Source organism: Pteropus vampyrus, unplaced genomic scaffold (genome assembly GCF_000151845.1).
Source record: "Pteropus vampyrus isolate Shadow unplaced genomic scaffold, Pvam_2.0 Scaffold85, whole genome shotgun sequence".
Classification (NCBI taxonomy): domain Eukaryota; kingdom Metazoa; phylum Chordata; class Mammalia; order Chiroptera; family Pteropodidae; genus Pteropus; species Pteropus vampyrus.
In genome coordinates, this window is record NW_011888866.1 from 5,488,325 (window position 1) to 5,509,966 (window position 21,642).

The 21,642-nt window shown below is 33.0% G+C and overlaps 1 protein-coding gene across 4 annotated transcripts in view; it reads left to right on the plus strand.

Annotated features, from left to right (window-relative positions):
* The window catches only part of SLTM (SAFB like transcription modulator), a 40,708-nt gene that overhangs the window by 13,923 nt on the left and 5,143 nt on the right, over nucleotides 1–21,642 (plus strand). The window contains exons 5-18 of one of the 4 annotated variants that reach the window (XM_023532557.1): nucleotides 607–654; nucleotides 8,245–8,272; nucleotides 9,574–10,042; nucleotides 10,651–10,700; nucleotides 12,841–12,959; nucleotides 14,716–14,865; nucleotides 15,091–15,194; nucleotides 15,291–15,376; nucleotides 15,926–16,011; nucleotides 16,223–16,386; nucleotides 18,750–18,930; nucleotides 19,664–19,788; nucleotides 20,622–20,792; nucleotides 21,313–21,627. In XM_023532557.1, the coding sequence (XP_023388325.1) occupies nucleotides 607–654; nucleotides 8,245–8,272; nucleotides 9,574–10,042; nucleotides 10,651–10,700; nucleotides 12,841–12,959; nucleotides 14,716–14,865; nucleotides 15,091–15,194; nucleotides 15,291–15,376; nucleotides 15,926–16,011; nucleotides 16,223–16,386; nucleotides 18,750–18,930; nucleotides 19,664–19,788; nucleotides 20,622–20,792; nucleotides 21,313–21,627 (2,096 nt within the window). Of the gene's footprint in view, nucleotides 1–606; nucleotides 655–8,244; nucleotides 8,273–9,573; nucleotides 10,043–10,650; nucleotides 10,701–12,840; nucleotides 12,960–14,715; nucleotides 14,866–15,090; nucleotides 15,195–15,290; nucleotides 15,458–15,925; nucleotides 16,012–16,222; nucleotides 16,387–18,749; nucleotides 18,931–19,663; nucleotides 19,789–20,621; nucleotides 20,793–21,312; nucleotides 21,628–21,642 lie in introns of all 4 variants that reach the window. The other 3 variants (XM_011363418.2, XM_011363419.2, XM_023532558.1) reach the window with 3 other exon arrangements.

Here is a 21,642-nt window from a genome sequence, read left to right on the forward strand (position 1 = left end):
ATAATATATTAGACTGCTTTCCGTGTGTCCAAGGGCCACTCTTTAACTTGGGACATTTAGATTTTATGTTTTCTACTCCACTATGAGTGGGTGTACCAGTTTCACTCTGACCTTGCCAACATTACCTGGTGATAAAAATTTTTTTGTTACTTTAGTAGATATAAAAGATTAATTTGCATTTTTTGATTATTATCAAGGGTGGGGGAATTACTTGCGAAAGTATAGTTTAAAAGCATGTAATTAAAAAAGTCTTTGAATGAAGTAGACCAATTGTCCTGCTTTGAAGTATGTTAGTATGTCTTAAGTAAATCAGTGGTTTAGGAAGTCAGTGCTGTTAGTACTTAGTCATGCATAGAACTCTTTTATTCTACCTACCTTAATAAATGAAGGGCTCAAGAAAGAGGTTTTTCTAATTCTCTTGTCAATGTCACTTTTTTTGTTGGTGTAAAAAATATAGTCTGAATTAATAAGCATTGACTTAGTACTCAAGGTATCGTAGATACTGTACAGAACATGAGGCAAATAATAATTGGATATAGCATAAAAGCATTCTCACGTTACCCAGATATTTTGTAAAGCAAAGCTATTGTATACCCTTTTACTTAGGAAATTGAAGCTCAAGAAGGTGAAGATGATACCTTTCTAACAGCCCAAGTAAGTTTACATTTAGTCCTATGTATTTGATATTGTGGGTGGAAGGGCTTAGAAGAGGAATCTTATTTTGACTTCATAATTCTCTAATTCATAAAACTGCCTTAAATTTAATACTAAGTTATTTATGTGGTATATACAAAATACCTAAAATTGACAGCCTATCTGTTGCCACAAAGGTATTTGGAAATTATAACAAGGTTCCTACCATTTTCAGAATAGAAACGAAAATAGTCTATCCTTTCTGGAAAACGTAAATTTGATTACTAGTCTTTTGATAAGTTTATATTCTCCTTGATTTTTTTCTCTGTCATTTTAGTATAATATGTCTTTCGAAAGCATTAATATCTTTTTCAAAATTTTATTTAAATTTTTGTTATTTTAACATTCTTAGGATGGAGATAGTATAAAAATGATTAAAATCTCTGTTCTAGAAACTTACTTGGGGATGTGTATGTGTGTAGAAAATGACCGCTCTCCTATTGTGTGTTAAAGTTTGTTTTTGGTATATGTGATATACATGGCGTATGTTTTAAAGCATGACTTACAGATGCTATAAACATATTTATAGCTCAATTTCTGCAGGTGTTTTTAGTTATTAGTATCTTTTTTCTTTCCCTCATATCTGTACTCAAGAATCCTTTGTTTGTGTATCTTTAAGGAGTATACTTACAAATAGAGATAGGGATTCCCTCTGTTTACTAGATTAGGAAAAATGATCAGTTCTATTATTTCCTCACTGTAATATTTACTAGAAGCGTATATAGTGGGATTTATGTTCATGGACTGCTTAGCTGATTGCTTCTGGTCATGCCTTCTTTCCTGCAGCTCTCTTGCCTTTGAAATGCTGGTGAGCCACAAATGCTGGTGAGACTATCTCTTGGCTCTCTGGGCTAATTGCATTGGAAGAAACTACATTTCTGGGAGAAATGTTTCTAATAACAGAATATTCAGGCAGGAAATGTGGTAGGCCTGTGAAAGTCTATAGACTTGTCTCCCACACTATCCCCAAGTACGTTCATTTCTGAGTGATAAAGAGTAGATGAGAAAGATTAACTCTCAGATTGGGGAGTGCCTTTTCTTGATTATTAATTTGCATAAAGGTGGAGTTGAGCTCTTTATATTATTTGGCAACTAGCTTTTTCATTTCCTTCAAAGGCCTGTCCTATAGTTGTGCTGGTCGTGAGTTGTGTGAAGGCATCATGTCTAAGGGTCCCCATTTCACACATGAGACTATATTTTTATTACAAAAATTTAATGATGGAGGTAAAATATGGAATGGGTGCCTTTTTCTAATTTCACAAATTTTTATGGGCTAGAGATGGTCTTACTCTACTTCCATCCTGATAATGCAAAAATATATTTATTTCTCATCAAGGGACAAGTTTTGCCTTATTGTATCAAAAGATAGGGAGGTTATATCTTCAGAGAAGTTCTCTTGAAGCAAAATGACTTTTTTCCTCTTTCCAAATAATGTATAGTGAAACACTAGAAACATAAATGTTTCTGGATTTCATCATGATCTAATGCTTCTTAACATTTCTTACTGTGTGTATTAAGGAATACTACACAAAGTGGAACCATCACCTGTCTTCAGCTTTGATCTATTTATGGACAGTCTTGTTTATTCTATAGCTCCACTTTCCTTTTGTGCATTATTGAAACAAATCCCAGACATCATATTTCGTCTAAAAATGTTTAGTATGTATCTCTAAGAAAACTCATATTTTACATTAGCACTCTTAACAGGATTTTAATGTCATCAGATATATGGTTTGTATTCAAATGTTCAGTTGTGTATAGTTTTTTTTAAAAAAATAGGTTTTGTTTGAATTCAGATACAAATAAAATCTACACATTGTGATTGATTGAAATATCTATTTAGGTCTCTTTTAATCTGTAGGTTTTCCCTCCATCTCCCCCTCAGCCCCCTTTTTATTGGTTGAAGAAATTAAATTGTTTATCCTACAGAGCAAGGTTTGGCAGAGTTTTTCTCAAAGGGCCAGGTAGAAAATATTTCAGCAGTTGCGGGCCATATGGTTTATTTCACAACTATTCAGCTCTGCCATTGTTTTGTGAAAGCAGCCATAGACTGTAGTTAAATGAATGGACATGGCTGTTTAAGTAAGAACATTTTTTAAATGAGGCACCTAATGTAGTTTGCCAACCCCTGTGTTGGGCTTCCAAAGTTTAGATTTTGCTGATTATATTCTTGTGGAATCATTCAACATTTTCCTCTTTACTGTATTTCCTTCCTGAAAACTGATAAGTTGGTTATAGCAGGGGTCCCCAAACCCTGGGCTATGGACCGGTACCAGTCTATGGCCTTTTAGGAACTGGGCAGTGCAACAGGAGGTGAGTGGCAGGTGAGCAAGCAAAGCTTCATCTGTATTTGCAGCCACTCCCCAGTGCTAGCATCAGTGCCTCAGCTGCACCACAGATCATTAGGCATTAGATGCTCATAGGCACGCCAGTCCCTGGTACCAAAAAGGTTGGGGGGCCATCCCCAACACGTGTTACTACTTGTGTTCTTCCATTTAGATGCACATAATATCTGCTTGTATCTTCTTGGATATAGTGCCAGTCATTGATGACACATTCCCCATTGATCAAAGTGGTAATATTCTAATTCTATCATTTCTTCCTTATTTATTAGTAGGGATGTCCCTAGAAAGAGAAACTTCTCATCTATTTAGTTTCCCAGTGGTACCGTTTACAAAAGAAAGCCAAGATATATGTTTGATTGTTTTCCTTTTATTTACCAATTTTCAGAATAATGAGCTGGTTCATTAGCATCTCCAACAGTGACTGATAAGCTTTTTTTTTTTTCTTTTTATCTCCCTTAGTTTCATTTTGAACTCATGGGTTTAAATATATTTAATGTATTTTAGTGCATTGTAGTTATTCTTATTAATGCTCAAATTGTCCCATCTGTAACTAATGAGAGCCTCCTCAAGTTGGCCCTTGAATTCTTTCAACATGATCCTACTTGTCTTGATTGCTTCCTTGCTTGCTGGTATGTAATGATGTTTCATTTCCTTCTCTCGACCTAAAATTAGCCATTTTTTTCCCTTTTACTGGTAAATGGTACAGTGATAGAGAATGTGTGGGGTTTTTGTTTGTTTTTACTTTTAAGATAGAGTAGATTTTGAGTTCAAAGGATACTTCTAAGTTATTTCATTTATCTCAGCACACATACAATAGTCTTAAAATGATACTACCAACACCACCACCATGATTACTAAAAATAATTTAAGATTCCACCCCCCCCCCCGCCACCCCCTAGTTTTATCTCTTCTAAGGATGTACCTCTCTAGGAATGAACAGATTACTGGGTTCTAGACTAGCTCTGCTCAGAACGGTTATACTATCCACCAACTAATACATACTTATGTTGACGTATTTGATTTTATTCTCAATATTTAGTTATTTCTTTTAAAAAATTTTGTTCTGTAACTTCTTGTGAGTCTATAATTATTTCAAAATAAGTTAGAAAATTTAGTCTGTAAGTATTTAAAATATTTACATGGTTCTAAAGTCAAAACTGTGAGACAAGATATATTCCAAAAAGTCCCTTCACCTATCCTTGTTAGTAAACTTAAAATTCATGATTTATATTACTGTTAATTTGCTTTTAAAAATATAAGCAAATAATATATTTACATAGAGATGTATTTATTTAAAGCCAATCTTTAGGTTTTGACTTAAAACTTAAATCTTTAGCCTTTAGTCATTAGCCTCTAGGCAGTTTGTCGTTCAAGATAGAATTTGGTTGAAATTCTGCTTTTATTAGTTACTAACAGTATTGTGGCTTTGGGCAGATTCTCAGTCAATTTTGGTATCTATAAAATAAACATAATTCCTCCTTGCTAGATTGATGTAAGGAGTAATCGTAGATTCTGACACATAGTACATGTGGAATTAGTGGTTATTTGTACTATTGTTTTAATAGTTTTAGGATACCAGTTACTTGAGAATTTTCTGAAAGTTTTTCTCAAAAATGTTTACATTTGCTAATGCTCTCTTAAAAATTTCCTCTAGTCTCAATCTCTTCTATCTTATTTGATAGCACTGTATATATTCCTGCGCCCCTAACGTTTCACTAATTTGAAGGGTCTTTCTTTTTTTTGTCAAATGATATCTCTTACCTCTCAAAGCCAGATTTATCTCTGTCTCCTCCATAAAGATTTCTCTAATATTTCTCTCATGTAATGCTTTACTATTTACAGAGAACTTTTTACACCCATTATCTTATTTAATTCTATATGTCCTATTTAGGTCATATGTTAGTTCTATTTTATAGGTAAAATTCACTTAGATGACAGTACGACAGAGTAAAACTTTTTCGCTGGTAAAGACAAGATATATACCTAGGTCTCTCTGTGGTATTCTTTTCACTAACTCCACACTAGTAAATGTTTTGCGAATTCCAGTTGTACTTACACACTGTTGCAGTTAAGCTCTTAAAATACGTAAAAATGAGCAGTTAGTTCAGTCTCTCTACCTATAAACAGCAGTGTCAGTACTACATTTATTCAATAAATTCATTCACCAGCTATTTATTGAGTTCTTATTATGTGTCGGGTATTTTTGTATTTCCCATGATCTTTATAGCATATTGCCAGATAGATAGCAGGCGATTAGTTGTTTAGGGTGGTTTTGAAGGTTTATTTTAAATCAACCAATCTGAATACAACGTTTACATACAAGTCAGGAAAGGAGGACTTCCAGAAGAGGTCTTCTTAGCACATATATGTATGTACATGTGTCACAAGATTAATTTAGGGGGAGGTAGTAGAATGAGTATATAGTAAACACTTACATTAACTAGAAAATAAGTCTTTGGCTTGCCTTTGTCTCTAATCATTGCCGATTCTAGGATGAAATAAAAAAGAAATAGAGAAGCTTTGTATATGACTCGGCATTTGACTAAAGGTTGTAGATAGATAATAACACGAGTACCTACCTTACAGAGCATTTGCTTCATTTTCACATGTAAAATACATTTTTTCAAGATAAACTCAAAAAATAGTTAATATAAAATGATGCTTTAGATTGTTGTTACTTATTTACTATGTTCTTTATTCTAAAAAAAATGTTTTTAGTGGAGGAAAATATTTTCAAATAAGGTGCGTATCATGTCTGTGCATATATATCATTTAGACAGAAAATTTTTCCCATTGTCTTGTATTTCTGGATTTGTTTCCTTATTGCAAGAATTGTCAAGCTTATTTTTGACTTTTGGTTTAACCTTAGTAGTGCTATATTTACTACACGTACTGCACAGTAAAACAAATATGCATTGATATATGGCTCATCTTTCCTACTAACCCTAGTTAATTTTGTTCTTCACCCCCATTGAATTAATTTTATGCTCTAGAAGCTCCTTAGAGCCTTCTCCTAGGAGCATTTAAGTATATGCAATAAGGCTAGTGTTACTACTGTTTTGAGAAACTGAAGTTATGAAACCCTTCAGAAGACATGTTGAATAATTAGGTAAATATTTAAAAACTCCAAAATAAGGCTAACCTTATTATGTTAGTAGCTAGAAGGAACATTGCTAATTGGTAGGAACTGTAGCAGAAAGGATTTTGTTTTTTATATCACAGTATTTTTAAAATTACTTTTTAGAATAGCAAATGATTTGGCCATCTTTTTCGTGAACCTATCAATATTGCATCTCTAAAAGAATAACTTGGAAGTAGTGTAGTGTTGGCATCACAAGCAGATAAAGGAAAGATAAGTTATATTTCTCATTCATTGGTTCTATTTTCGAGTAAAAGTTAAGGTATTCCAGTTTACTTATCTCTCCAAGATAAATTACTAAACTCAAAGAGAGTTTGTAAGAAAAAGATTTATCAATAATTCTAGCATAACTCATCCTTCATTTGCTACCACTGCCTACCTCTCCACTCAGTTAAAGAATTTTTCTTTCCTTTCTAATGCTACAGATTGGAAATGTAATGATTAAAACCAAGTTCCAGTACAATAGTTTGTTCGAATACAGCAATACAGTACAACAAGAGATCATTAGAGCACAATATAATGGACTTATATAGTAATAAGATTCACATTGCTACAATAATTAATGTATTTTGGACTATTTTACTTTCTAAGCTTGTGACTTAGTTGGTTCAGTGTTTTAGTTTCCTTTATATTACTTTAGTTGTGTAAAACAATTGGTCATTCCTTAATTGAGGCACTTGTAGATTAACTTAAAGTCAAAAAATAATTTAAAATGATTTCTTAGAATCATGGTAGTTACCCAAATGTAAAATTTTGAGCATATTGTAAAATATCTAATATTTTTAAGGAATACGTGCTTTTATATGAATCTAAAATTGTGTCGTAAGATAAGTATGCCATTTAAAGTGTTGTTTAAAGTTAAAGATTTAAAGTTAAATTTTGCTTTAAGTCTTCTTTCACTGCCAGGCTGTCACTCTAAAGCATGTGAGAGGTTCCTAAAGTGTACTCCCTGGACCAGCGGCATCAGCATCACCTGGAAACTTGTTAGAGATGTACATTCTCAGGCCCCACTCCAGACCTGAATCAGAAATTCTGGGGTTGGTACTGAGTAATTTGTTTTAACAAGTCCTCCAAGAGATTCTGATACAGACTCAAAGTCTGAGAACCACTATTCTAAGGCTTTGTATGTAGTAACCTCACACCACCTTGACTGAAAATGACCTACTTCATCAGGTTTTATTTTAAAAGGTATAAATTACAACATCTCTTAATTTTTTTTCATTATTGGGATTATAATGCACATTACTTTGCTTATTCATTATGATCTTTAATTTAGAAAAACGTTGGTTCTATCTTTGTGTGATTACTTTAGGTATTTTTGCAGTATTTGCTTGATGTAAATAGGTTTTTTCCTATGTGGTATTCTTTTTTTCAAGCTAGCACATGCTTAATTATAGATTAGGTGAAGATACCACATATTTTAAAATTAAAATCAATCATTTTTTAAAAAAATGTATGTTGTTTTGATTTACCTGTAGCACAGATACAATTTTTAAAGTGGCTGGCCACCAGTGTCTATGTGACAACTATGTATTCATTTTTAACAGATAAGAAGGAATGCATAATTTGAAACTAACTACTTTTATAGTCATCCTCCTTCAGAGATATCTAAAAAAGGAATGTGTTTTTTGTTTGTTTTGTCTATTTATATGCATTTAAGCTCATGAAAGTGTCTGTCTTCAGGTTATATTTTCTGATACTATTTTGTATAGTATGCCTTAAGAGTGAACTGAGTTACATAAAATAATCAGGTCATTCTTTTTCTTGGCAGCTCTTTGATGTGAGTAAAATTTGGTTATATAAACTAGCTTTGAATACTGGAAATAAATAATCTAGTTCATTGTTGATCTAATCTTTGGAGGATCTGCCTGTTTTCTTGTCTAAAATCATATATTCATTTGTCTAAATGGATTCTGGTTTTGATTGGAATTTCCTACAGTTGTTAGTGATAGGTATCCCTAATTTATACTAAATTATATACCAATTTAAGTTGACTGATTTTTGTGCTATTACTAAAATCCAGTTTAAGTGAATTCATTTTACATTTGATTATTCTTTGAATTTCAGGATGGTGAGGAAGAAGAAAATGAGAAAGGTATGTGTGATGTTAAGTAGAGTTTAAAAATTGCTGACATTAAGAAAAACAGTAAATTATGTGAAAATAAAGCATTCCTTATTTGAAATTTTATTTTCCAAATAAGTTTATTTTTAAATTTATCAATTTAGTGAATTAAGTTAGATCTTGATTTTATTTTTCAATTGGTTTTAATTTTTTTTAACACTTAAGATATGTTCTAACTTAAAGATACATATCAGTTACTGTAGTAACACAATTTTAAGTTAAATAAAACTAGCATACGGTAAGTTGATTGCATCCATCAGACTGGCACTTCAGTAACTCATATGTACTTAACTAGAGTTGTGGCTTGTAAATGGATAGTTAATTTTGCAACTCTAAAAATGGTGGGTTACCAGGAGACTGACATTTTGTTTGCTGCTCAAACTTTTATACAGTCTTCTGACAGTTTCAGTAGTTTAGGAGAGCTGTCTCATCCAATACGATTACAGGGACCTCAGTAGCAATACATGTGGTCAGCACGAGATTATGGAAGAGATCTTGGACAGAAGTCAAAGGATCCTACTTTGGACTAGAAAGGACATGGAACAGGGTTCTAAACAAGACAGAATAAAAAGCCTAGAAGCAATAATGAAGTGAAGCTAACTGAAAATCTCCCATGCCTGAAGCCTCTCTATTTTGGGGGAGTGCAAGACATCTTTGAAAATGATAATTGCAGGACTGACTGGACAGGATGAAGACTGGAAATAACCAATTTCCTGAACATAATGGAGCAGGCCACCTTTGGAGCCTTCTGTAGCAGTTTTTCATATGATTCTGGACTACCCAAGAATTGAATAAGAAGAGCGAAAAAGATGGGCCCCTAAAATACTTCGAAGACTGACTGATATCCTCAGGACTGTGACCTTTCAAGATGTCACCATAGGAGTTCTGAAGGTCACAAGGGTTAAATCCCAAGAGGATTGGAACATTGAATAACAAACCTTCACATTCGTCGCTATCTCATAGAGGAAATAAAGTCTTCCATATGCCATTAACATATAACCAGAAATGAAGAGCTATTATCCCCAGAATGGAACCGTTTCCTCACTTTGTTGTTTGGTATCTGTATGTAGGGATCATTTTTTTCCATGAAGAATAAGTGATCCTGGGTAAAGGATTGTTTATGTTAGTTAATACCCTTGTGTTTTTTTTTTCCCCTAACCTTCCATCAGTGCTAATAACTGGCTTTATATTTTCTAGGTCCTATTCTAGCTTATGAATATGAAATTGTTTAAACTTCTTGTTTTGCCATATTTATTCCTGTTAAATCCTCTTAGATATAGCAGGTTCTGGTGATGGTACACAAGAAGTATCTAAACCTCTTCCTTCAGAAGGGAACCTAGCTGAGGCTGATCACACAGCTCATGAAGAGATGGAAGCTAATACGACTGTGAAAGAAGCTGAGGATGACAACATCTCGGTCACAATCCAGGCTGAAGATGCCATCACTCTGGATTTTGATGGTGATGACCTCCTAGAAACAGGTAAAAATGTGAAAATTACAGATTCTGAAGCAAGTAAGCCAAAAGATGGGCAGGACGCCATTGCACAGAGCCCGGAGAAGGAAAGCAAGGATTATGAGATGAATGCGAACCATAAAGATGGTAAGAAGGAAGACTGCGTGAAGGGTGATCCTGTCGAGAAGGAAGCCAGAGAAAGTTCTAAGAAAGCAGAATCTGGAGACAAAGAAAAGGATACTTTGAAGAAAGGGCCCTCGTCTACTGGGGCCTCTGGTCAAGCAAAGAGGTTTGTTTTTCTATGTCAGTTCTTTACGATACTGAATTCCAGCATTCAATAAGATCACTCTACATTAAGGGGGTGGCTTCAAGACCGTGTACAATTATTAGTACTTATGATCCTGCCTATAATATTTTTGACCGTCATAAGTTACTTTAAAAAAAATTTCAAGATCTTCATAATATGCAGTGTGTTCTACTGATTGCATTATCGAATTGTCAGCATATATTTGTTTTTTTTTGTTGTTTTTTGTTTTTTTCAAATTGACAATTTTTTTGTTTTATTTTTAAAAATCCTTGTGATGATGGTTAATGAACAACTATCAGTCCTAACAACACAAAATGAAGTCAAGTCCCAGTCCTGAAATCTGGAGAAGATGGCCATATATCCACTGAATAGAATTGTCAGAAAATCTAGATCTTCAGGCATCTTGGGGAAAATGAGTGCAAGAATCCTAAGGGAATCATTTGTTCAAAATAACAATCTAGGCCTTTGGAATTGTTAATTTGTATGAATAGCACTCGTTTGAAATATAGTCAATATCAAGCTGTTCGATTTTTGTTTTTTCGTTTTTTTTTTTTTTTTTTCAATTTTCTTCTGGTGATTTGCTTCTTTAGCTCTTCAAAGGAATCTAAAGACAGCAAGACATCATCCAAAGATGACAAAGGTAATGGATTTTTTCCTATTTATTTCAGTGGTAAAATGCATATTTTCATTGAAAAGGAACAATTGCATGGGGTTTTCTTTGACATAGTCCTTAAAATTGACATACTAAAATTTTTGGGTGGCCTTTCTGTAAACTCTGGAATTAGATAACAGCTAACTCTTGGAATGATTGAAGCATTACTCTTTAGTTAATTTGGTATGTGTTTTTAACATTATGTTCTAAGGAACTGTCTTGAGTATTAATATAATAGGTATTTCATTTTCTTACATCATTTCAGAAATATTTTGTCTTTAATTGCAGTAATTTGTAACCTCTACACACCACCACAACCTTTTCCCTGTTCTGGCTAGTAGGAAATGTGCTATAAATTATATATAGTCGTGGAGTGTAATATTTAAAAGAAAATCAGTCTCTGACATTTGGTTTTACTTTCTTTTTTAAATCAGGGTACACGTCTGTTAACATAGCCAGTATTAACATTGTCACTATACAGTATGTTTCAGTCTTTCAGAATTTAACTACCTAATTTAACTCACTTTGGGCTGATAAGAGTCTCAATAGAAAAATAGTTTTATTTTAAATTCTTGTAAGCTTGAAGTATTGATTGCTTTCTGTTCTTGGGACATCTCTCATTATCTCATGGCCATGTGCTATAGTTTCATCTTATATATATGCTGTCTACTTGGGAAATATTTCTTGGTTTCTAAAAAAGCATTTTAAGAGAAATAACACCATTCAGCTAATACTAAGTCCTAAAATGCTTCTTCAATGCCTTAAAAAAGGGATATTATATATCCTCTATGGTTTATTTAAGTGTATTTTGTTGGCATATTTTAATAGTTGGCTATTTTAATGATTTAGTAATTTACAATTAATTGTTGTACCCACGTCCCTTGCAGTTTTGGTTAATAGATAAGATATAATAAAATTTTAAATGATCCTATGAATCATTAGTAATAGTCTTGATTAAATGTTAACTTTCTTCTGTTAAAAATTTTATCTGCAATTAGAGGATTACTGAGGCCCAAATGTTGCTGGTAACATAAAAAAGATACACAAACTTCTGGTTAACATTTCGTAAGATAAAACATTTTTTTTTGATAAATGTGTTCCTTAATAGAAATGCAGCAACCATTAATACTTGAAATACTTGAGTCACGTGTGCGTTGTCTTCTCATAAGTCTACATTGACAGAAATTTCTCAACTAAAACTTGTGGCATGTAGTTTTAAAAAATATTGAAAAATTTACCTTTTCTATATATAATAACTTGAAGTTATAAAATTCTTTACTTTTAATTGATTATATACTGTTTCTCTTAAAGTGGATAAGAATTGTTTTCCAAATAAAGTCGTGAATGAAAATGTCCCCTTTATAATAGCACATTTGAAGAAAAGCACTGAAGGGTGACTGACTAGGCCTGTATTCTAAGAAATGACATCTCTGTGAAACCATAATTTGTGTGTGGAAATGATTCAGCTATTTACTATTCTAAAGAATTTTAAGATCTTTGATCTTATTCTTGTAATTTTTTATTAAATCTAGAGTTAATCAGCTGCATATAATTTCTCATTTTCCTTTATACTTTGTCTAATAGACAATGAAAATGAGCTGGTTGGTTAGTCTTTGTTTTTAAACATTTAAATTCTCGAAAACTATCCCTTGCTTTGACTTTTCCCTTTTACACTCTAATTTCTCAGGATCTAAAGCCCACAACAAATAAAGGTAATTAAGCAGTCTGTACATTCGTAGCTGATTGCTTCCTGGTTGCCTGTATTCAGTGTAGTGGTAGAGTATAAATTATTAAACTTTGAACAGCAAAACTAAGACATGTAATTGATTTTTTTTTACCCACTCAAAACTCATGTAGTAGGACGTATACAATATTCAGACTTGTTTCCTCACTATAGTTATTATTACCCTTTATTGTGTTGGATTTTTTTTTTTTTTAGTTTCACCTTAAAGGTTTTATTTTGTGTTTGATTTTAATAATAGTAAATTCATAGGGTTTTGATAGAGTAAGGTCATACTGTCAAAATTAAATGAGAGAGATTAATAATTTTGAAAGTAAATGGTCCTGATAATTGTGTTAAAAAAATCCAGTTGAGATACTTAAACATCTGATATTACATCTGTTCTAGGAAGTACAAGTAGTACTAGTGGTAGCAGTGGAAGCTCAACGAAAAATATCTGGGTTAGTGGACTTTCTTCTAATACCAAAGCTGCTGATTTGAAGAACCTCTTCGGCAAATACGGAAAGGTACATTCTTTTCACCTTTTTATCCATCTTTCTGGTATGTCTGTTTGAAAAGGGGATTATATTCAAAACAGTATTACATAGAATCTTCTAATTTCTGTTTCTGTTAGAACCTTTATAGGCATAATTATTGAGTTCTGTGGTAATGGTGAGTTTCACATATAGTCTCACTCTGGGCTCTGTGGACCTTTGTGTAAAAGTTCATATTTTGAGCCCATTTATGTCAAGGACTGAATTTTATTCATATTTATCATGATTTTTCTAGAAGCTAGAATTGTGAAGGCTGATCTGGTCATCTAGAAAATATAGGTAGACTAATATTAGACAGTGGGATATAGAATTGGAAAACAAACTGATGTGGTCCTTGTCATACAGATTCCATTAAAGTGCTGGATAAAATGTAAAATGGGTAAAAATGTATATACTTAATCAGAAGTCGTGATATATGCTATGAAGGAAGTGTACAGGGTGCTAAGATAGCAAAAGGGAAGGCTTTACTGTGGTTTGGTTCATTAGGAAAAATTTCTCTGATGTAAATGGGAGAACTAACGGAAGAGGAAAACAGTAATGAATTGTGTATTCAATTAATAGTTGTTGAATTAAATTGCAGTTGATCCGTAACCCTTAGGGCACTCACTACATTCTACCTTATATTTGAAACTACATCATATATTAACCTACTATAGTGTAAGCTCTTTGATAACAAGTACCTTATCTACTATACTTTGTGTGTACATGTTAGGCTTTCAGATATTTATTAAATTAATGACCAGTATTGGTAAACAGCCATTAATGAATATTACAAAATCTGTTCTGTTGATTTTAGTTTTTTTTCCCTAATTTAATTTAGAGAGTTGCCTGAGCATTAAGGAAGTTCTTATAGGCGTCAGATACAGAACACTGAGAATTGTATTCCCAGGATCAACTGTGATACACTTTTTGTTTTATTTTTAATAATTTATTGTTAGAGATATAAAAACAGTATTTTAATGTTAGTATTTATTAGGGCTAAAACTATGTAATAATTATTGCATTTGATAAAATGGTTAGGGCAAGTTAGAGATAAAAACTGATAGTTTCCAGCCATCTCCACCATACAACCTCCTACATCTTGTTTACCTCTTTCTGGCATTATGTCTCTGTTCTTCGTTCTGCACTAGATTGTTCTCTCTCACTTTTCACTTATCCATCCCTACCTTATCGCTCTTAATTAATCCTTTTATAGAACTGAAATTGTCACTTTTGTATTGATAATATGTTTTAAAAGATATAAATAGATGAAAAGTGTCTTTTAAAGTGTATTTTTTTAGGATGCATTTTTAAGGCCATTTTTTTATATATGGCTGATTTCTTTATTTTTGAAAGCTTGTATAAACTCATAGAACAGTGTAAACAAACACCTACTTAGAAAACTTTCTGGACATTTTTTTCTTTAAGAGAAAATTTGGCCCTAATCCGGTTAAACAAAAATCTATATTTCATTAAGTATACTATCACTTCATTGATGTGACTAATTGTGTACTTGAAAAAATATGAAGAAAAACTAGAAGTAGGTTAAATTGTTTTTTGATACTTTAAATTGTTCCCTTGAATGTTTCATTTAATAATATGTATCCTAAATTTATCCTTTATCCTGAATTTGCATATCCTAAATATACTTTTTAATTTGAATAGTCTCAGTTCTGAAGTTTTCATCTGTTTAGAAATATATGTAGTTGTGAAATTGTAAAAATTAGTAAAGTATAATCTCATTTTATAGGTTTTGAGTGCAAAGGTAGTTACAAATGCTCGAAGTCCTGGGGCCAAGTGCTATGGCATAGTAACTATGTCTTCAAGCACAGAGGTGTCCAGATGTATTGCACATCTTCATCGCACTGAGCTGCATGGACAACTGATTTCTGTTGAAAAAGTAAGCTTGCCTAACTGTTTATAACAGGTAGGTTACTTTGAGGGCTAGATATTCTCAATTTAAAGATGTTGTACTGGTAGGGGTAGAATTAATTATGCTTTTTATTTTTATGTATTCATTTTTATTTTTTTACTTCTTTGTTTTTCAAATTATCAACCATTAACATTTTTTTATAATCATAAAAATGTAACTTTAAAACAAAGATTCTTTGTTTAAACCTTTCAGGTTAAAGGTGATCCTTCTAAGAAAGAATTGAAGAAAGAAAATGATGAAAAGAGTAGTTCAAGAAGTTCTGGAGACAAAAAAAATATGAGTGATAGAAGTAGCAAGTAAGAATTTTTTTTTGATAAGTACATAGATTTTTTTTGGTACATTGATGAAGTAGTTCTCATTCTGTTTTTTCTTGTGTGGGGTGGTATGGTCAGGACTCAGGCCTCTGTCAAAAAAGAAGAAAAAAGGTCGTCCGAGAAATCGGAAAAAAAAGAAAGCAAGGAGACTAAGAAAATAGAAGGTAAAGATGAGAAGAATGATAATGGATCAAGTGGCCAGACTTCAGAATTGATTAAAAAAAGTGAAGAAAAGAAGCGAATAAGTACGCTATGTACCTTTCTTCTCAATCCCTTTTTAATGCATTCTACAACTTTAGTTTTACAGTCAAAGGAAAAACTTGAGATTATAAACCAAATAAATATTTAAACTTTGTTGTTATGTGTTACTGTTTTAGAAAAGGAGGTCTAACTGGCCTAATTGTTTTCTCTTTTTTACTTTTGGCATCAAAGGTATTCCTACTAAGCCCCTTTACTATTATATGTGGGCTGACTTAAAATGATCATTGATTTATAGCTGTGTAGTTAAATTTTGGAATCTTTTAGGATAACTGAAAATATTTATGGTAGCAAATTAAGCTTTTTCTAAAACCATTGCATTTACATTCTTATAAAATAAGTAGGATATTTCATGTATTGGTTTGTGAATATTTGGCTAAGAATTTGGCATTTTTACATTGTTTTCTTTTTTAATGAAAACTTTTAAGACATTTATTTATCAAATTTTCTTTTAGGTTCAAAGAGTCCTGGGCATATGGTAATACTAGACCAAACGAAAGGAGATCATTGTAGGCCATCAAGAAGAGGAAGATATGAGAAAGTAAGTCTCTGAGAGGGAGGTTTTATACAATTCACCTGTTTCCAAAAAAAGATAATTCAGTATCTCTGGAAACATTTTTGCATATTTCCATGCTAGAAAAACTAAGAGAAAGGGAATGTCATGACTCATTTAAAGTAACCAACTGAACTTGAAAAATAAAACCCCAAATTATTTTAACATCTAGTCCCACTATAATTTTTTTTTTCTGTAGATTCATGGAAGAAGCAAAGAAAAGGAGAGAGCTAGCCTAGATAAAAAAAGGGACAAAGACTACAGAAGGAAGGACATCTTGCCTTTTGAAAAGATGAAGGAACAAAGACTGAGAGAACATTTAGTTCGTTTTGAAAGACTGCGACAAGCGGTGGAACTTCGAAGGTAGAAAAAGTCTATTTTATAGTGTCTTTAACTGTAGGTACATATTTACACTATAGGAAATTGCATTCCCACAGAAAGCTCTTTGCCACTTTTAAGAATTACAGTAAAACCTAATTGTTTAAAATTGCATAGCATTTTACAATTTACAAAGTACTTTTCCATCTGTTATCTCTATCTCAACAGTTCTGTTAGGTCAGTTATGCCCATTATATAATTGAAAAAAATGGAGGCCCAGAGAGGCTAAATGACTCTTCCAATGCCACATTGCTAATGAGTGGCAGAGTCGGGACTCAGACCCAAGTCTTCTGACTCCAAGTCCAATGCTCTTTCCTCTCCAAAGCTGCTGCCATAAAAGATATGACTTTAAAGGAAAAATCGATTTTTGAAATATGATAGTCTCGAGATAAGCTATAGTTCAAATAGTATGTTGACATTTTAGGAAAAATTTATTGTACTTTGGATTAGAGTCCAAGTGAAAGATTTGTCTTATGAACCTTATTTTGTTCAAGTTATATCCCAAAGCAAGAATTCTCATTAAAAGAAACAGAACAAAACAAAATATCTGTTTTTCTGGCAGTAACTCAGCTGGTTACCATGAGTACCAGTTTGCTTTTGTATGTCAGTTTTTGGATTCCACTTAAAGTATTCTTGTGAAAGTTTTTTATAATATAAATTTTGAAGTATTAACCTGTTTGATTGAAAGGTACTTACAAGATTTTATCTATTCATTCACAAGAGTATTAGGAACTACCAGAGATACTTTTAGGAACTTAAATAATACTACGATTGCTACACACTTGACTTAAAGGAAGTAATCCTTGCATTACTGAAATCAATTTCCCTTTTTTTTGATGAAGTACAAATATGCCGAGCTTCCTTTTTGATGACAGGTTGAGAGGAGCATGAGAGTGGAAGCTTCTAGAGCAACAGTTCTCAAAACCATCAGACCCACACCCCATTTATATAAAAAAAGTTGCAGTACCCTGTTTATTCTGAAATGAAATTGATATATAATAAACCTACCTATATAAGTAATTTCCAAAAAAATAAATGTAATGCCTTATCTCTAAAGGAAAAATGAAAGTAATTTATAATGAAGCATATATTCCAGATGTGAATGTTTAGGCATGACTCTCCAGAAGACTAATGAAGTAGTCACATGTTCGTACCCCTCTCTTAGACGCAATGAAAATGTGAAAGCTACAAATATAGACTGATACTGGTGTGTCATATTGGTGAGTCAAAGACCAGGAGTGGTATTGACATTATGACATGATTTCTGAAATGGTAAACAACTCTTGGTGAAGTTCTCAAAGTATAACTTTCCCTTTATATACAGGGAGTTGCATTTCTGGAAATTATAGTGTATATAAAACCATGTGAAAGCAAACAAACCAACCTAGCATTTATTAAAAATGAGTTAAGTTCTAGGCTTAGATTTTTTAAAGGTGGTTTTTTTTTTTTTAATGACATAAATGTTCATTATGTCATTTGAAAGATATTAGGAGTGTTGGACAGTTCTTTTGTTGTGCAGGACTATCCTATGCATCATAAGATATTTAAGAATCCTTGGTCTCTACTCAGTAAATGCTGGTAACAGCCCCATACTCACTGTGATAAATAAAAATGCCCCTCAGATTTCCATGGGGGCAGTATTGACCCATCAAAAGCCATTAGGTTGCTAGAGGAAGACATACTGATAGACAAAGTGCACTGAGTACTTAGAGTGAGGAAATTAAAAGTCTAATACAATAACTTAATTCAGTTTAGCAAACATTTGGAGTACTTCCTGACTCAAAAATGCATTATTATCCAGAGACATCTATTGTGGGCCAGTGACCACTCAAAAAAAGCCTTAAGGACCATCCTTATATTATATATAGCATCTACGTGTTCATGCTACAGTTCATGTTGATGAATGTGACCCCAAGTCATCCAGTTAAGGTATACCTTGTTTAAAGAGATAGAATACTAGATACTAGAAATTTTTCTATCAAAAATAATAGAAGTTGTACTTTTATAAATTCATATATGTAGAAGAAATTCATATGTGTAGAATATATCCTTTTTAAAATGTCAATTAATGGGCTACTATTATAGTGGGATTTTTATTTAAACAGGAATCGTCTAAGAGACAACTATTCTATAAAATTCAGTGGCTCAGTTGACAGTCCTAATAAATAAGTGACAGTTGTTGGAGTCTGTTTAAAGTTTTGAGTTCTCTTTCCAATTATATTAAAACTACTTAGATTGAGTTAAAGTTTAAAATTGCCAATCTCAAGAAAAAGTTCAAATTCAAAAGCTATTCTCTTTCACACAGTGCTAGCATAATTTAAGTATTTCTAAATACTGATTTTTGTTAGACGAAGAGAGATTGCAGAAAGAGAGCGTCGAGAGCGAGAACGCATTAGAATAATTCATGAACGGGAAGAACGGGAACGCTTACAGAGAGAGAGAGAGCGCCTAGAAATTGAAAGGCAAAAACTAGAGAGAGAGAGAATGGAACGCGAACGCTTGGAAAGGGAACGCATTCGTATTGAACAGGTGCAGTCAGAAAATCTTTTCATCTTAAATAACTGACCTTTTTCAAACCCTGTGATTTTTGCTCTAAAATTTGCTTTACCTTCGTAAAGCTTACATAGAATGAGTTCAGCTGAGGATCATTTATTAAGTGTCCCTGAAAGATAACAATGAATTTGGTGCTAGTTAAATATACATTAAGAAGTGACTTTGTTCTAGCCAATTGGTAATAACCTGAATTCTGCAATATCATGGCAGCCTAATAGTCTGAGCATAGGACTATGAGTCCAGAGTAGTTGTAATCCAGGCTCTGTCACCATCCCAATCTTAGAAAATAATAACTATTTCCTTATATATTACAGTGGGAATGATTTCCCCAAGGCTGGAAGGAAATAATGCCTCTCTCTGCAGAATTGCATCCAAGGTTTTAAGGCACTTAGTGTCCATACATATTAAGAACTTGTATTTCTAATTCCCTGTAGATGCCTTTATTGTAACTAATGATTAAACTAAATCTGACCTTCCCAATTACTTGCCAGTTTTCACCACCCAGTCTCTGTTATTTTTAATGTTGCAGAATAATAGCCATAGCCTAGATTACTGATTCCTAAAGTCAATTTTTTTTTTATGTATTTGTCCCAAGTATGTGTTTTGCCTGTTCCTTGTCTGTGATGGTTTCTTAATGACAGGTTGTATATATACTTACCTTATGTTTTCATTTTGCATTGGTTGGTTCTTCCTTCTATGTTGTCTGAAGGAACGTCGTAAGGAAGCGGAACGTATTGCTCGAGAACGAGAGGAACTGAGACGGCAACAGCAGCAGCTTCGTTATGAACAAGAAAAAAGGAATTCTTTGAAACGCCCACGCGATGTAGATCATAGGTAGTTGCTTGCTTGCTTCTTTTACAGTTACACTTATTCCTTTCAAGCCGAAACTAACTAGAGAACTAGCAAGTAGAGAGAGGCAACTCTCACTGGAATAAGAGGTCATGGGCTGGGAATGATTGCAGTACTGGAGTGGACCTAGTGCATTGTCAAGTAGGAAAAATCTACTCTTCTTTCTCTTTTTCCTTCCTAATGCCAAATGTTTTTCCATTATGACTGGAAATACATGGATATAGTAGGCTTCAGTGATGGTTCTCAAACTCAGGCCCATTTTCAAAATTCTTACAGGGTAATGCAGATAGTACAAAAAATGGAAATCACAAAGTTAGGAAGATGTAAATATAGACTCTGTTGTGTGCTTGCATTTATGCTTCACAATAGATTTCAAAAATATATAGTCATTTAATTTTCTTAATATAAATTCTGTGAGATTTAATTGATTGTGTTGAGTAATAGGTGGAATGAATGAATTGTGTTTGGGATTTACCTTTTCCCTTTCCAAAGTTGAGTGTAACTGTAAAGGTTGTATACTGTTAGTTAGAATTTTACTATAAAATGGTATCAGGTATTTTATTTGTCTTTTCAGTCTAATAATTTTAAAACAGACAAATTTTTAACTATTTTCTCTCCTGTGAAATTCTTCTAACACTATATGACTTTACATAATTTAATAATTTGTTGCTAGCTTGGTCTTGTAACAGAATGTTTTATGTCTTGAGTTTATTAGCCCTCTGTATCCACAGTTTCTATCATGTGGTATGTATGGCTCCAAGCAGCTGTTGTTTATTATAATACTAATTTATATAAATGAGCAAATGTTTCTCTTTAAGGCGAGATGATCCTTACTGGAGCGAGAATAAAAAGTTGTCTCTAGATACAGATGCACGATTCGGCCATGGATCTGACTACTCTCGCCAGCAGAACAGATTTAATGACTTTGATCACAGGGAGAGGGGCAGATTTCCTGAGAGTTCAACAGTACAGTCTTCATCTTTTGAAAGGTAAATAGACACGTTGAAAATTGTATGTAGTATGTGAGCCTCGCTAGTGATAGCTTTGGTTCTCTATTGAAATCTTAATTAAAAAGTACAGGTCAGAATTGAGTCTTCAGAACAAATCATATGTTTGGTTTTTGTTTTTGTTAATGGGAATATGATTCACTATTCAAGATAAGTTTAATAGGCCACCAAGGTTAAGTGAGTTGGCTTTATCTTCTTAACCTTTAAAACTAAATGGCAATAGTACTGTTAGCTTTGGATGTGCCTCAGTTGTTAAGAGCAGTAAAATATCCTTCAGGTTAGTAGTGACTTAATGCTAAAAAACCAACCTTCATGCCAGACCGTTATCTCAATTTAAAAGAATATGGGTCATTATAATCAATAATTGTGGGTTTTTTGGTGGCTTTGCCTTAAGTTAATTTTTTACAGAAGCTGTAATTGTAGATTACACAAATAAAGTTAGATGAATAAGGCCAAGTGAGTACTTTTCAGGACCTGTGTTCTTTTTTTGGATAATCAATAGGCGAGAACGCTTTGTTGGTCAAAGTGAAGGGAAAAAAACACGTCCTACTGCACGAAGAGAAGATCCTGGTTTTGAAAGATATCCCAAAAATTTCAGTGATTCCAGAAGAAACGAGCCTCCACCACCAAGAAATGAACTTAGAGAAACAGACAGGCGAGAAGTACGAGGGGAACGAGATGAAAGGAGAACTGTGATCATTCATGACAGGCCTGATATCACTCACCCTAGACATCCTCGAGAAGCAGGGCCCAATCCATCTAGACCAACCACCTGGAAAAGTGAAGGAGGCATGTCCAACGACAAACGGGAAGCAAGGTATTCGTGTAGTTT